At 32.8% G+C, this 18,063-nt stretch overlaps 1 protein-coding gene across 1 annotated transcript in view; it reads right to left on the reverse strand.

Annotated features, from left to right (window-relative positions):
• The window catches only part of LOC118768477, a 114,530-nt gene that overhangs the window by 36,077 nt on the left and 60,390 nt on the right, over nt 1-18,063 (reverse strand). The window contains exon 2 of the mRNA XM_036515096.1: nt 1,269-1,347. Within this exon, the coding sequence (XP_036370989.1) occupies nt 1,269-1,338 (70 nt within the window). The 5' untranslated portion in view covers nt 1,339-1,347. The remainder of the gene's footprint in view (nt 1-1,268; nt 1,348-18,063) is intronic.

Consider the following 18,063-nt stretch of genomic DNA (forward strand, 5'->3'; position numbering starts at 1 on the left):
AATCTTCATGGTAATGGCGATTTGACGTCTATGTTTAGCATATTAGGTGTCCACTTTAGTGGTAATTTCTCTTAACTTTGCATATATATATATATATATATATATATATATACATATTCTTACATATACATCCTTATATCTGTATGTGTATAAATATATACGTATGCGTATGCGTATATATAGGTTACACACACGTGCGTGCGAGCAAGTATGCTAAATCTATTCGTGGTCAAGATTCTGAATAAGGAGATGAAATTTAATATTTAATATTTTTCATAATATGCTTTGAAATGAATATACTTTGTTCAAGCCGCCGCTGTCAAGATGCATTTTAGCACACTGTACCAGGGTTTTCTCTCTTTTGTAACTTTATATTCCTTCAATTTTGCGCTACATGTTTCTGCCAAATGCATTAATCTAATTATTTTCGTCCTCTATTAGTGTACAGAGGTTTCCGTACTACAGGGTTTCACATGGGCTAGTGTTCAGCACGAGGGGAAAGACTAATTGGTAGATATTTGCGACTAACAAAAGTTAATACATTTGTATTATGATCTATGAATGATGAAATATTTCCTAATTTCGCCTTCTATTTGATATATTATATTCTTTTTAGTTGCCTCCAGCATTTAGGCTTGTCTTCTGAAGTTAGAGCTCTAAATATTGCTATACGTAGCAATGAAGTAATATTTAAGAAGAATGGATTAGTTTCCTTTTATCTATTGATACTGTCCAGAAAGGTTTCGATTTCATAGATGAAATAGATCTCGTAGCACAATTCTTCAAACTGATAGCACAAGTCACAGTCTTTGAATTGCACTCCTATTTCTAATTAGCAGCGTCACAAAAACAGGTCAAGCAACATTTGTATGCTGCTAAAGCAATGGGAGATCGAAATAAGTTTCAAACTAGTGGTAATTCGTCAAGCCAAGGAAAAAAAAAAGGTACTACGGGAACATATTCAAACACCGGCTGTAATTTAGCAGAAGTCATAAAAATTGAACTACGGAAAATCAGCTTTATGTCATATTTAGTGGCGACACATCCGTTAACCAGTTTTCATTTAATTCTCCTTTCATTCATTGTCCATCAAGATCAACATCCTGTTCCATGTGCACAATATACAGACAAATAAATAAATAGATAAGATAAAAGATGAATAGCTGACGAACAGTGAGAGAAATTGTAGTCATAAAGTATAAACATTGTGTGGTTTTAATTTTATCTTACATCATAGTATACATCGAAAAGAAAATTGTATAACTTACATCGTCTGGAGGTTCCTGTATAGGCCTGGAGAAGAATTAATAAAATACTTAACAGGATTATAATCTTCATGGTTCAAGTCTGGAAAAAGAATAAAATGAAGTAACGTTAAAGATTTCTCAATAGTTACCAAACAACAAACAATTGTTTTATTAATAAAATATATAACTCGAATAAGCATTTTATTTCTCACAAGCCATGAATTTGTAAAGGAAAATAATTCGGTTAATTGCCCCACAACATTTCTGATAATGTAACGGCAAGAAATGCAGGAATATTTAGTTAAGTTTCGTGACGATTCTGTTATTCTGCCGTCGTCTGATGGCTTTAGAATGTGTTTGAGTTTGTAGAATATCTTAAACTGAAAGAACACATTTGATTAAATCAACTGCTGTACATCTCCAGTAATATGTTTTACCAAAGTCGATTACGGTTGGAGAAATTAAATAACAAAAAATAAATATTACAAGTCATTTATTTCATGTAAAGTAACGTAATTATACATGTAATTATACATGACACCCTTTCGTATCAATTACTCTGCCGACTGTTGTAGTTATTTCATAATGGCTTTTCCCATTGACAAAAATGCCATAGGTTTTGTATCAGAGTAAAGTCGATTAAAGTGAATCTAGTTCTTGATGAGAACTTATTCTTTCAAACCAGAAAGCCAATGTTGACCTTAAAAGGATTTAAATTACATTGTAAAGGAGAGTGATTAAATAACGCAAATTATTTTGTCTGACGCTCCGAGTCAAGTACTATTACATGACCTTTCTTGTAATCATTGAATGGATAGGGAATCAATTTTTCGATGGAAGACTCATGAATGAGTATCATTTCATTACTTTTGTTCAATATATTTTGGAAGGATTTTAGACACACCTTTTCAAATTCAAGTGTTGCAGAGTAGAGTATGTGCACTCACACTTACAGATATATTCACATACAAACAAATACAAGCGTATAAATAAATTGTAGTGGTTTGCAATGTTAAATTTGAGTCATGGTCGAGATCTATAAAAATTTGGCTTTTCATATGATCTGCTTTATTTTTTATTTCAGTCAGATAATTTTTTTTATATTAACAAGCATATTTATATTTTTGTAATATAATCATTATTATATTAAATTATGTATTTCACATTATTTATTTAATAGCTTTTTTTATATGATTTGTATCTTATGTCTCTCTATGTGATTTAATCCAACTGCAGGCGCTGTTCGATCAGACAACATTCTCTACTTGTTTAGAGGTTTTATATTTACAAAAGAAAATAAATATTTAATTTCATCTTCATTTATGAATACATTGATTTTATGCTTCCTATCACATTCTTTTTATAAAATATTGGCTATTCATCTCTGTATTATGAAAGAAGGACGGATGCACTAACATGAAATATCCATTGCTTTTTCAAAGTTTATTTCTACGCAAACGTTTTTAGTATAGTTCCTCTCTTGTAAAAATTTTAGTCAAACCTCAGTTTATTGTTCAGTAAAATTTTCATGCAGATACTGGGTTGGCATCGGCTGAACCAATATCACCTATCTGTAAGGGTCCTGCACAAGTCAGAAGTACAGTCTCTTCCATCACTAACTTGATAAAAAAAACATGAACATAAATTCTAATAGCCAAATAACTTTTAACATCTTTTTTTTTTTTAAATAACTTATCTCAATAATATTCCCAAATAAACGAGGGCTTATTTTCTTGAGAGTTCAGTGAATCGAGCCGTGTTATAGTCCAAATGCAAAACGAACTGCCTTTATCTTTGATCTGGTCATTCATTTTATAGTCAGACGGTAGAAGAAAACAACGAACATAGAAAATGACATCAAATGAAATTATCGAAAAATGTAATGATATTTGACGATGCTTTTGCATACACGCACACACGCACACACACACACATGCACACACACACACACACACGCGCGCGTGCACACACACACACAAATTAAATATAATAGCACAACAGCGATTATTACGAAAGTAGAACGTGGTATTGGATGTATTGCAAGAATCCTTGTATTCAAATATATAAAATGATCGAATCTTCTCCACTTAATAAAATGAAGATACAGAAAACTAAATATATGCACGGCAATGTAAATACACAAGCAAATAGAATACAAGTATTTTAAAGGAATAATAAAATCCAGGCTTTGATGAAGATTTTAAGAGCAAAATGCTAGAAAATAATTGGTTGTTCTTAACTGAAAATATTTTCCTTCGGGTTCATTTAATATTTTCTGAAGTGTTTATGAATATTGCTCAAAAATAAGAGAAAAAGGAAAGATAGAAAGAATGAAAGAGGATACTTCTATAGTTACAGTGGGTGATAGAAGACTTAATGATTGATGAAGTGTTTTCTATACAACATTGTCATTTTATGAGTATGCAACAATGTGATGAATGATTTGTCATTATTTGTGTGAAAGAGAAAAATATTTTCTAATTTTATAGCACATAATTGTATTTAGCTGAGCCAATTAGTGGCAAATCGATCATATAATAAGGAAACGGGTCGTTCTACTATTAGTTCAGTAACATTCATGGAGAACAGCCAATGAAATTGGTTCCTGGTTTAGTAAATTTACACAAGGAATAAGAGCGTATTTATCAAACACTTTTCTTTTGAGTAGTAACCGTCCGTTCTTGTTTGTTTCATATATTTTTCTAATTAATACAATGAGAAAAGCTGAGGCGGCAGATTGGTAGACTCGTAAGAGTGTCAGACAAAATGCGTTGTTATATTTAGTTACGTCTCTTTAAGTTCCGAATTCAAACACCATTGACTTCAACTCTGATTTATACTCTCCCGAGATAGATTTTTAAAAAGTAACAGCCAAACACTGAAATTTATATAATCGACTAAACTCATCCTCTAAATTTGAGGTCTTGTACTCATATATATATATATATATATATATATATATAGTGTGTGAGAAAAATGGCTATGCATTGTTTCATACATTTCTGAATGACAGCAAAGTAGCCAAGTTTTGACTTACGCTCGTTCATCTGAAACAATATCTTTAAAACTTACAGCTCGAAAATTATTTAAGTTGTTAATATCGACATATCAGTTGTAATAATGATTTCTAAATTTGACATAGGACTACGCATTCTTTTAATCAACCCTTATCGGTCACAGAACCCAACTTTTTTAAAGGAAGTTCAAAATGATGAGATATTAAAAAGTCGATCACGATGGGTTTTGAATTCATAACGAAAAGAAGCGTTATCAAACATCGCATGGCCTTTTATTCAGTTCTCTATTGTATCTGGCACACATCAGCAAATTAATAATAATAATGTGAAACGTAAAAAGCTATCCGATAACTATTAACAGAATAATAAAAAGAAAAAGAAAGCAAAGAAAAGAATTTTATGTTGGAACCACATATTTAGACATTTTTGAAAAGAAATGTCTAAATATGCGATTCCAGCACAGAGTTCTGTTGAAATAATTTTATTCTGTTTAAGTAATTTTTAAAACGAATCCACTTAATGGACAATTATAGTTAATGTTTTTTAAAGGCTATTTTTACTATTTGAATGTACAGGAGGTAATCATTTATTTTTGCAATTCCTGTTATATTAACACAGTGTTGGTAACAGAGACAAGTCTTTGGTTACTTTTGCAGAAATAAAGAGCTAATATAATTTTAAAAATATTCGTAGCACCTCGTCAATAAATAATTGTGATTAATTGGTGAGTTAGAAAAAGCCCATAGGCATTGTTCTTATAGGCTTGCAAGTTGATAAATTTCTCTGACATTTTTCTAATCATTATCATCAAAAAATCTTATTTTATTCAATTATAGAACAAAAATATATATAACTAAAACAATACAGTGAATTTTGATTTGTACTTTAAGAAGAAAGCTGAATTTGATATGTGCTTCAAAAATCAATGTTATGACAAATTACGATAACTTAATAATAACTATTTTAATTAAAAAGGAAAGAGCTTACATTTCACATGATTCATAATGTTATTGTGCTTAGCTATTTCATAAGAAAAAAGTAGTCAATTATATAATTACATAAATAACATAAGTAATAGATTATACTGTACATATATGCAAGTTTACACCACCAGGATTTACTGCACTGTAATAACATATTGGAATTTAGCGACATGTTATCATTTGAACTCACAAATACCGTGGATATGTTTCTACTCTTTATTCACCGATTTACTATAGAGATGAATATTCTCTGCTTAAGAAACAAAAAAGACATAAAATAATCGTAATGTTATAAATAGACACTTAAAAAAATTATTTAGCAGTTAAACCTACATCAAATTGTATATGATTACTCTAGGAAATAAATTTATGTTAGTTTATCAGGTTACTCTTATAAATAAGATTGGTTGTATTGAACATAATTTTGTTTTACTAAGCTCTTCACATTTCTAATAAATAAAGCCCAAAGAAGGAGGCACACAATAAATCAAAAATACATACACACTCTCAAACTCAAACACGTACTGAAGCATACGCATATATTCGGCTAACGGCTTGCCGAAATTTATGCCTAAACAGATATACCCGATTTCATAATGCAGGTATAGTTAATTTTCAATATCTCTTTTACAAATTTAAATAAACTATAATTTAATTATTTATGAGAGGAAAGCTCATGAAATTATTATAAATAATAAAGTAAAACATTCATTAAGGTTTGGCCAGGTAAATAAACGGAACGGAAAGCGTGTTGTCGATCGACTCTCCTTCAATATATTTTATAATTTATACAAATGGTAATTAATTACCCCCGAAGAGATGAAAGCTAATCTCATCGAGATTGGAGCTGAAATCGAAACTAAATATTATTCAGATTCAAGCTAACTAATGCTTGAACTATATCCTCCTCCTCCTCTTCATCATCATCATCATCCATGCCACCACCGCTGTTACCGCCACCGCCGCCACCACCACAAGAACATGAAGGGTCGGGGCAAATACAGTAAAGCTTCCAGTCCTGTGTTTTTACCAGCATACGGATATGGACTGATACACTTTACTCGTCCACGAAAGTATAAAAGGTGAAGTTGCTCACAGCGGAATTTGAACTCAGAGTGCAGAGAGTCGGAACAAATGTAGTAAGGCAATTCCCCGTGTTATACCGGAGCGGCAGGTTATGTCTCCTAGACAAGAGCAATAATGGCTCTATTGACTGCTTCTACACAGTTTTTGTCTTCCAAATTTAAGTCTAATGATTTTCGTTGATCGAAACATTTATTAGCCCAAAGGTCGCACCATAGGATTAAACAAGAAACCAAGTAGTTGTAAAGCCAAATATTAAGCGCTCGACTAAAGTCAGTTTTGATTTTCCCCGTTCCTGAAATCGATAAACATAATCGCTAGCCAAGAACTAAGATGGATTTAAACGTGTAGCCTTGTCCCAACTTTAGATATCAACATCATAACCTCTTATGAAGTTTTGCATTGGATAGCAAAAGAGCTAATATTTATTTCTAAGCCGTACAGTAAATATTTAACATCTCCCAGCATCGTTTATTAAACATAAATAGGACGATGAAAGTCTACGATGGAATTTTCTTGGAAAATGTGCGTCCACGTTCAATGTAAATATTGCCCTAAAAATGATTTGCAATTTATATGATTAATTTCTTTTTATAGTTTTATCTATTAATTGCCATTTTTCTCTCGGGAAATTTAAAGTTCTTCGGGGAAAGAAAAACATCCAAATGATATACATACATATATTTTTTTTATTAGATATTAAGATTGCCATGAAAATGAAACTCACTGACAGAGATTTCTATCTTGATTAGTATTCAGTTGTTGTCCATATTTATGTATAATTAAAATATAATTCATAAATAATTAAGTCATGAGCACGGTGGTTTGTTGTCTCTTAAACCGATAATTTTCATGATGATAGAGAGTTGTAGATCTCAGATACCACATTCTCCTTTTTGTCTTTTAAAATATAGAACAGTGATTCCCAACCCTTTTATTTAAATGAGTTTCGCACAGACCCCTTTTAATATGGTTATCCTTATGTGTATATATATATATATTATATATATATATATATATATATATATATATATATATATATATATATATAATATATATATATATATATATTATATATATATATATATATAGATATATATATATATATAGATATATATATATATAAAGTAAAAAGTAAAAGAGTTAAAAGGAAGAGTAAGTACGGTTAGGCAGCTTTTTAATCACTACAAATGTTTCGATACATACAGATCCTCGTATTTACAGCATTTAAAGTTTAGTTTAAATTCAATAATGTAACGATTTACCTGTATAAGAAGATCTATATGTATTTCCGGCTATTTGGGAATTCTAAGGGTGAACAAGCTCTATTTGTACTCTTATACGTTCTTATCAGAACACACCTCAACTATATATATAAATATATATATATATATATATATATATATATATATATATATATATACATATATATATATATGTATGTATGTGTGTGTGTGTGTGTGCAAAAAAGGTCAAGATAGAAAATGCTAAAATAATTTTATAAAAAACATTTCAGTACCGGTTTCAGTCATTGAGACTTTTTCAACTGTAAGTATGGAAAACAATTAAAGTTTGGAAAAATTAAAAGAAAAGGTTTTTTTAAAGAATATATGCATAGTGTTCAAATACAAGTGGCATTTTCCTTGTTTCTGCCTGTCTCTCTTGTTTACTCTTGTGGGTTCGACGTTGTTGCGAATTCTTGGTAGGGAAGAGGAAGAAGAAGAAGAAGAAGAAGAAGAAGAAGAAGAAGAAGAAGAAGGGGAGGAGACGGAAGATGAGGAGGAGAAGAAGAAGAAGAAGAAGAAGAAGAAGAAGAAGAAAAAGAAGAAGAAGAAGAAGAAGAAGAAGAAAAAGAAGAAGAATGTGGGAGTGCCACGACAATAGTATGTTAAATGGTCAACTGCCCACTGTGGATGGTAGTAGAATGGTCAAGTGACCCACCGTGGATGGTAGTAGTAATTGTTGAATTCCTGAAACATCTCTTTTGAGTGATTTGTTTATAAAATTTGTGTAGATGTTATTCTAAACAGCAATAGTGGTAAAGTTAGGAAGGAGGCGGAAGAAAGAGAAGGGAGAATAAGAAGGAATGTAGGTAGTATGAAAGTAGTGTGTTAAATAGTCAAGTGACTTAAAATTGGCTCGTTATGGATTATAGCAGTGATTGGGACTGAAATTTTGAATTTAGTTCACAGATCTCCAGTATTACCTTTGCGGACCACCAGGGATCCGCAGATCTCAAATTGGGGACCACCGATATAGAACATTACATGTTGACTAAAGAAACAAACACACACAAGCATATCAAACTTGATATGCACCATGCATTAAAATTTTGTAACTTGTTAAGTCGATGTGCTATGCTTAAGCATCTCGGCTCTAGAGTTACTGCTCCAACTCACATACATACACGCATATATATAAATATATATATAATATAATATAATTATAATATTATAATTATTAGGGAATATTACTTCCGAGTACATTCAAATTAGATGTAATGAAATGAACATCTCTCAATGTTTAATTCGTATATATAAAAGTAATTTTAAAGCCAGAACCACCTTCAATCAACATTGAAATATTTTATAACCGACCACTCCATAAAATGTTAAATATTAAATCTCTTACTAACTATATCTATTCTGAATACTGTATTTTCCGTTTATAAGACCACACGTGTTTCATGAAAGTACGTCGGTATTGATTAGATACGATGTATCTAGTTTCAATACTTACTCAGGTTGACATACTCCCAATCTTCAGGTCTGGATTTCTTAACATTTTTCACTATCCCTACCTCTTATATACTTCCATGATACTCTATATCTTCCCTATAATCTTACTTAACATGTACAAATGAATAGAAATACAAATAATAAATAAAAATAATAACTGAATATTAAAAATTTAAGGAGTAAAAATTTAAGAAATAAAAATTTAAGGATTTTTTTTCTTAAAATCTTTTTTTCCTTAAATGAGATATTTCAGTTAGCGAAAGACCAATATGACTAAAACTCAGACCAGACATTTATGCCTCATTGCTTGATCGGGACGTCTGGCATGAAAGAGTTACATTGGTTCGGGCAAGTTACAAGACCTGGATGAGCGTTACTTGTAAAGAGATGGGCTCTATTTTTGGTTGACAACTTTTAGATATATACCATCATAAAGAAGTATAAAATGGTCTGTGTAAATCGATGTAGAATGAAACGCAAATCCCGATACAACAGTTATGATTTTATGTGTCTATTTTCCTTTTCGTTTTCCTTCCCATTCATCTTTCTCTCTATCTTTCTATTCATTTTGACAAATATTATACACGTCTCAAAGGAAGGATATCAATACATTAAATTTCCCAATTTTGTCACCACACTGCTAGACTATTGTTTCTTTATTTCCTTCGGATTTACTTATGCATCGTGTACAGCGCCATTATATAACCTTGTGGGGATACGGTAGAATTGAATTTCTTTTCAGCTATTTTTCATGAAGTTTCGCTGATAAATAATTTAAAATTTTTGTTATAAATTTCTTTCTTTAAAAAGGAAATAACATTTTCGTGTATGTTTTAGAATGCAGTAATTTTAATTTATGTCTTATAGAAGATGTGTTCGAAATGTTTGAATCATACATATGGAAGAACGAACACTATAAAGATATTTCGAATTAGGGGACTTTTTTGTTGAATAAATGTTTTCTTCAATAAATTACTGAATTTGTTATCACTGGAGAAAAACGCTATTTACTAAGTTACATTATAGAAGGTTTGTGTTCTTCATCTTGTATATGTACAGACAGCGCAATATTTGCATGCATATATATATATATATATATATATATATATATATGTATGTATGTATGTATATATATTGTTTATTCGTTTATTCTTTTACTTGTTTCAGTAATTTGACTGTGGCCATGCTGGAGCAACGCCTTTAGTCGGACAAATCGACACCAGGACTTATTCTTTGTAAGCGTAGTACTTATTCTATCAGTCTTTTGCCGAACCGCTGTTTACGGGAACGTAAACACACCAACTTCGGTTATCAAGCGATGGTGAGGGGACAAACGCAGGCACACAAATACATACATATATACATATATATATATATACATACATACACATATATTATATACATACATATATATAAGTAGTTGAATGAATTATCTTAGTATGGATAATTCGGTTAACCGATACCTTGGTAGCAAATTCACGTCAGAATATATATATATATATATATATATTATATATATATATATATATACATACGAACGGCAACGTGAAACTCAGAGTAACAGGTTTTGTTGAATTTTCTGCTGCTTTAAATAAAGCATATTACTCTACCACTGGTATTTGAGTACTCTTTTTTCCACCTTGTTTCACATTTATGCGTTTACTCCGGTATATATATATATATATATATATATATATATATATATATGATATATTTGCTTATCTATCAGTCTATGTATATGTATCTATCTACAACATTTTATCATATCTTAGTACTGATATTTCATTACATTTATATATCTCGACCGTTATGTTATGTACCGTTATTTATGACATACAACAATATAATATCTATCATAAAATACATATCACAAGAGAGTTGAAACTTTAATCTTTGTTTCAGCTACCATGTTAATATACCATTATATCTTCAAAAAGCTCATAACAAATAAATAACTTGATTGAAGTACACACATATATATGCACACACATGCATAAACAAGTACTGAACACGTAAAATGTATAAAAAACGGGTACGATATATGCTGTTACGTATGTAATAGAAGTACATAAACGATGCATTACAAATCTTAAGAAACCTATGTGACTGGATGTGAAATATTTTAACTCGACTATTTTGTCCCGATCTATTTGCCATTGCTGTTTCGACGCTGACTTATTTTACACTAGACGTTTTAATGTTTATCTCGTTCTCTTCCTCCTCTATCTCTCCTTCCTTCCTTCATTTTTTTCTATGTGTGTGAGTATATTTGTTTTTATGTGTATGAGGGGAGGCAAAGTACTTATGTCATATGTATTGAAGTTATAAATTGAAATTTCTCTCTCTCCCTGATTTAGTCTGTATGTGTACATTTCCGGGCGCACGCGTCTGTTCGCTTCTAGGGCTAAAAATATACTGTCATCAAAATAGGTTCAGTATCCAGTTAGCCATGCCAAATCGTCAGCGTCCAAGCAGCTGCGCCCAGTCATCTCATTCCGTAAATCTTTAAAAAATCTACAAATAGTTTCAAAATACTACCTACATGCAAAAACTAATACACTCTTACACATGCAACAAAAAAATTGTACACCATTACGCACACTCACTCATTGATACACACACGTTCGCGCGCGGACACACTGCTGCGCGCACACACATACATACACACACACATACACTCACGCATACACACACATACACGTGCATACAAACTCAAGTCATAGTTAAATAAATACAAAAATGCAGACTACACACGCAGGCCTAAAAATGGAAAAGACGAGAACAAAGAACCAAAGCTGTTTGTGACTATCCCTCGCTATCCTCCGGTGCAACTCCTTTTCCATTTTGTCTATTGGTGCTATGAGAAATGTTTCCATATTGTGAGAAGTAAGATGTTTTGTTAATAGAAGCTTCATTTAACCAAGACTAAGATCTCTTTGAAATATTAGTCCAGACAACTCGTCTATATTGTGCCAGGAATTTTCGTTATCTTCTTGACTCCAATAAATTCATTAACAACACAACTCTAATTGTATTTCTCTTGCATATGCTGCCTTCTGGAAACTGCTTCAAAGATTCTTCTGCTGCGACGGGATCAAGATGTGTATCATCGTAAGTTGAAGGTTTACAAAGCGCTTGTCTTCATAATTCTCTTGCACAGAAAAATGTATAAGTGCTGGAACACTTCAATGAAACAAAACTGTGAACCATCTTTGGCATACGATGGCAAGGCCATGTTATGCATAACAAACTTCTCTGACTGGACCAGATTCAACAGCGTTGATCCTGAGTTGTTATATTACACACTGCAATGAAACGACTATATTCAACCTGTATTGGATGATAGATTACTGAAGGTGGTGATGTAAAGGCAACTATAAGAAGGAATGAATTTAGTTGGGTTCCGATGAAGATCGACTAAAGCGAACATCGTAAGCTTTTATATTGATATTTCCTCGTAGACGCACTCACATTTATTAATATATTCTCTCTCTCTCTCTTTCATAAGTCATTGATACAGCAATATATCTGTGGCAATAGGTCACCGGTTAAGGTTTTTCACGAGCCCCAGGACCCTTAAGACCGGTTACCCAGTTTCCATCGCATATAAATGACTGAGATCACAAGATTTCCATTGGTTGCGATGCTAGTCGGTTGCAGGGTCCAAGGTAACAATCTTGAGGGAAGGAGGCAAGTGGATTGCATCGACATCGATACTTTACTGGTACTTTATTATATCGACCTCAAAAGGATGAAAGGTAAAGTTAATCTCGGCGTGATTTGAACTCAGAATGTAAAGAGCCAAAAGAAACACCTCTAAACAGTTTTGTTCGACGTGCTAACGCATCTACCAGCTTGCCACCTTTGCGATAAATAGATTTTATATTTATATAGAATTATCTGTAATTAGAGAATAATTAGAGAGTACATTTATAATTATCTTATTTAGAATTAAAGACGGTTATAAAAAATAAAACATACTCATATTTGGTATGATTCATATTTATGTACGTATATTTATCAACACAGTATTCTGATAACTTTTACACAGATTGAAACAATATCTAACATAACTTGTGGAGAATTATTAGTTCTTAATATGTATCAGCCAATCTCTTAATACAAATTAGCTTAATTACATTTCTGATTATGAAATGATATCAACTGAAATGCACAAATGAAAAATTCGCAGAGCAAGAAACAATGTTTAATAAAACTCATTCAATATTCTAAAAAAATTTTGATTTAGCAAACTGATAACACTATATCCCTACAAGTCATCTCTACGAGTTATCTCAACGAAGGTTATTCCTACTGAAACACGAAAGGATAGGCGAAAATAATAAATTAATCCACACCTTAATATCTGCTGCTTTTCACAGCAAAGATAACGCGGGCATGAAAAAGTACCCTTTACACAAGGAAAAGTTTAAAGTGCATAATGATCCGTAAAACACGTTAGGTGCTTAATGCCTTGGTAGACTATTTTCTTTCTAAACAACATCTCTTAAAACATTTATTTTTAACCTTTTACTGGTTTCAAAAATTCGACTAGCAGATTCGACACGTTACTTGAATATTGAGAACAAAAGGTCAGAATTTTGGAAAAATCCTTATTTCTTCATTATTATTAGTGCTTTCGTTCTTCTCTAGAATTTATCAAATACAATTTTGTGAATGTACAAACAGTTGTTCATTTATATAAAACAGATGTTCTTTTTGGGTTTTGTCTAGAAGAGAACATTGTTTTGGGTGTTTTGGGTGAGGTTCCAAGACAATGGAAATAAACACACACACACACATAAAGAATGTAGTTGTGTAAATCCGGAACAATGCGAGGTGTTATAAAGTAAACTACAAATTGAAAAGAAAAAAGAACAAAGTTGCAGCTTTACCCTGTATTTCTATATTTCAGGTTGAAGACCCCTTCTTCAGAACATTGGGAAAAGCGGTGTTTGGAAAAATTTGTTGCTCTGTGTACACACACACACACACACACATAAACACTCACCTTTCTACATTAGGCACAAGACCTGAAATTTTGGAGAAGGCGAGGCTAGTCGATCACATCGACCTCCCTGCACGACTGGTACTTATTTCCTTGACATCGAAAATGATGAAAGGTGAAGTCGACATTGACGGAATTTCAAGACGGGCAAAATTCCGCAAAGCATTTTGTTAGGCGTGCTAACGACTCTGCACATAATATATATATATGCTGAGACCCGCTTCGGTCATGACTGACCATGGGATTGCACCTAGAAAGTTACCCTCCCAAGCAAAAGTCCTGTGACGTCGCAACTCATTTCTACAGCTGAGTGAACTGGAGCAACGTGAAATAAAGTGTTCTTGCTCAAGAACACAACACGCAGCCCGGTCCGGGATTCGAACTCACAACCTCGCGGTGGTAAGCTCGACGTTCTCACCACTGAAAAGTAAAAGAAAAAACACAGAAAAAATGCACACTTGGGGTATATATATATATACAAACAAATGGGTTGAAGTTATATTAAGATGTTATATTAATATCTATCAGATAGATAGATAGATAGATAAATAAATAGATAGATAGATAGATAGATAGATAGATAGATAGATAGATAGATAGATAGATAGATAGATAGATATAAACGACTATATATTATACACGCACACACATATTCATCTTGCTGCATCCAATAAATACGATATTTTGTATTTCAATTTAATGCCACACTGAAAATTAATCTTAGATATAAAATTATGTAAAAAAATGATATTTGCCTTGGAGACGAATTCAGAAATATTTATTGTATTGTATTTGTTAGCACATTTTTCAATAGATATTTTATATAAGCATAAGATATCAAAAGATATCAAATATGTTTTTTATGCGTGCTGGGGAGTGTGTGAAGTTCAAATTTTTTCAATAAGTCAAGAGAAATAACATAGCTACAATCATAAATGTGTTGGCATCAACTAGTTATCGATTTTATATATATGTTAACACCAAGCGATACGTTTCTGAGAAAGTTATGTTATATAATGTATCAATTTCAATATATGACCAGTAAGTAATTTATCGACCCCCAGATGAGTAGCGATAATCTTGGTAAGAATTAAAATTTGGACAGCGCAGAATATATATATATATAAATATAATAAAGAATGTATTCCTGTATGGCCAATGAATCTCTAGATGTAAGTCCTTGAACTTAACATCGAGTATAAAGGGGAGATTATCTGTGATTATTTATATGAATGCGATAAATGTTTTCATTTCACATAATCAGAGATAACGAAGAATTATTTCTTTTGACTTCGCATCTGTCTTTCTGTCTGCATATATACAGATATTCATACAATAGATGCAGGCGTGGCTGTGTGGTAAGTTTATTGCTTACTACTAAGTTGTGGACGCGTTTTTCCGCACTGAGAAAGTAACGGAGTTTGACGTTGAACTGAACATTTGAAGTACGACAACAGGTAAGGCATTTGTTTTTTGGGAGCTTAGTGAAGTATGTTGTCCGCACTGTTTATTATTTTTTCGAACAAGGGTCTCCACTGGGTTCCAGACATTTGTTTGCTAGTGACCGTACTAAAAGACTCACTTTTTAGTGAGAATTGCGTTTGTTTTCGGGAGGAGTGCCCTTCCGAAAGATTATGATTTTATGTGACTGTGTGCACTTCGTGGATTTTACCATTTGGAGTACAACCAGATTTGGAGGAATTTTTTGCTGCTATTTTTGTGTTGCAAGGGATTTTTAACTGTGCTACAAAGGATTACCAATGTTGAATTTTGTTGTCATTTGAACTGTCTTCCTTCGTTCTTTTTCTCTTGTCTGTCTTTCTGCTCGTTTTTGTGTCTGCATTAGAAACTTTTATTTGAAGATTTGTGATTTTGTTGTGGACTTTTGTATTTTAGTTTATTTTATTAATGGCACCCAAATGTAAGTAGCCTTAGAATGGCGAATTGTGGCCCCCAAGGCGTGGTTAAAAAACTATGATGAGAGAATGGTGGTGTTGCAGACCTATTGCAAGGTCCGCGACACCATCTGTGTATTCTCTCAGACTGAAATATTAGAAGAGTTGGCAGGGTTTGCGCCAACTTGTAGGTTCATCCATAGGGGCGCAAAGTACGCAATGGTATGCATACTTTTCGATACCTCTACGGAGGTGGCCTCTTGAATGTAAAAATACTGCCTGCGGTCGATTGGGTCGGATCAAAAGCAATTTTGACCCAAAGGGACCAATCGGCCGAAGATCTGGTTTTACCAGATTTCTTGACAATGGCCGGTTCCAGGCACCCGGTGATCATTGAGGACACTCTCCCCCAAGAGTCACCTGTGCCTGGTATCAGGGCACATGAAGAAGAACTGCTGACGGGGCCAGGCGAAGGTCCTGGAACAGTTGATTGATGACTGTAAACCTCATGTTCCCCCAACGGAGCCTCCTGCTTCATCACTGGAGGGAGAGAGGGAGAAAGTCGAAGAGGAGGTAACCTCCTCGAGAAAAGGTACTAAGAGAAAGAAGGTGGGCAACCATTGTTGCCCACCTTCTTTCGGTGGGATGTATGCCTCCGGAGAGGGAGAAGAAGACAACCTTGTCGGTGGGATGTGCGCCACTGAGCGAGGTAGTTGAAGTTTCTCTCAATGAAAGTGATGAGACATCAGGAATAAAATTTGTTTGGGTCATAGCTTGTCACTGATTTTGGCTCAGTTTTAATTTATTAGTCATGTTTATCAAATATAAGACTAGAGAATAGTGTCTGTTAGGAAAGGGCATGAGGGAGCTGACAGAATCATAGTGGATATAGTCATAAAACTTGTCAAGATTATTTTGAATTAGTATAAAGTAACTGGCTATAATGAGGTTGGGTAGTGGAAGACCTCAAATCAAGATGTTAATTATCAGTTAAAGAGGTAAGTTGTTAATAAAACCAATGGTGATAATTCAGAGGAAATTTTATCATGTGGTACTATAGGTAATTGATTTAAACAATATTGTTATATTGTATAAAGATAAACTTTAGGGTTATCCAGAAAAAAATATAACCAAAATGATAAATTTTGAATAATTTTGAATATATACCAAAATTTTCAACAATAGAAAGAGAAAAAAATTATAGGATTTAAGTAAAATTATACAAATGCGTCCGACTGATTAAAAAGAATTCTATTTATTTCTTTATGCAGCTAAGGATACCCTGCATTTAAATTGACGTAATGGTTGCATTGTTCAATTAAATGGAGTCGCTTGAAACGGACGTACTGCATCAACTCTGAACATCCTGTTGCTTACGTTGATATACATACATACATACATACATATATATCTATATCTATCTATCTGCCTGTCTGTCTTTCTATCTATCTATCTATCTATCTATCTATCTATCTATCTATCTATCTATCTCTCTCTCTCTCTCTCTCTCTCTCTCTTATATATATATATATATATATATATTTACACGTGTGTTTGTGTGTGCATGTACTGGGGTTACCTGTTAAGAAAACATTGAAAAAGTTTGTGAAATAAGTTACTTAAGCATTTCCCCACCACCAGCACCACCACTAACGTATCCCGCTATACTTTTGCGCTTGAACACCTCTACACACATACATTCAGCCTCAGAGTCTACTCACACTACTCCTAACTTGCACCTATATCTAAAGAAAGATACAACCCGATGGGTACATCTGCTTTACGCCCATTCTAGCCCCTCCTCTCACCACAGAATGGCATTCCTACTGGCACAATGTTTCGTTCTCTTTTTCCTTTCTCCTCTACTATTTTTCATCTTCCTCACTTCTACAAATTTCTTCCGATGAAGAACAAGCGTCCGAAACATTATGATACATTACTTGTTTACTTTAAGCGTTAAACTAATAAGGCATTTGTAAAACTTTGTCTCTCTTGGGTGTCTTTTTACTTATACTTCCTTCGTAACTTTTACAACACACACACACACACACATACACACACATGCACGCACGCACATCCCATTATATATATA

Source organism: Octopus sinensis, linkage group LG2 (genome assembly GCF_006345805.1).
Source record: "Octopus sinensis linkage group LG2, ASM634580v1, whole genome shotgun sequence".
Classification (NCBI taxonomy): Eukaryota; Metazoa; Mollusca; class Cephalopoda; order Octopoda; family Octopodidae; genus Octopus; species Octopus sinensis.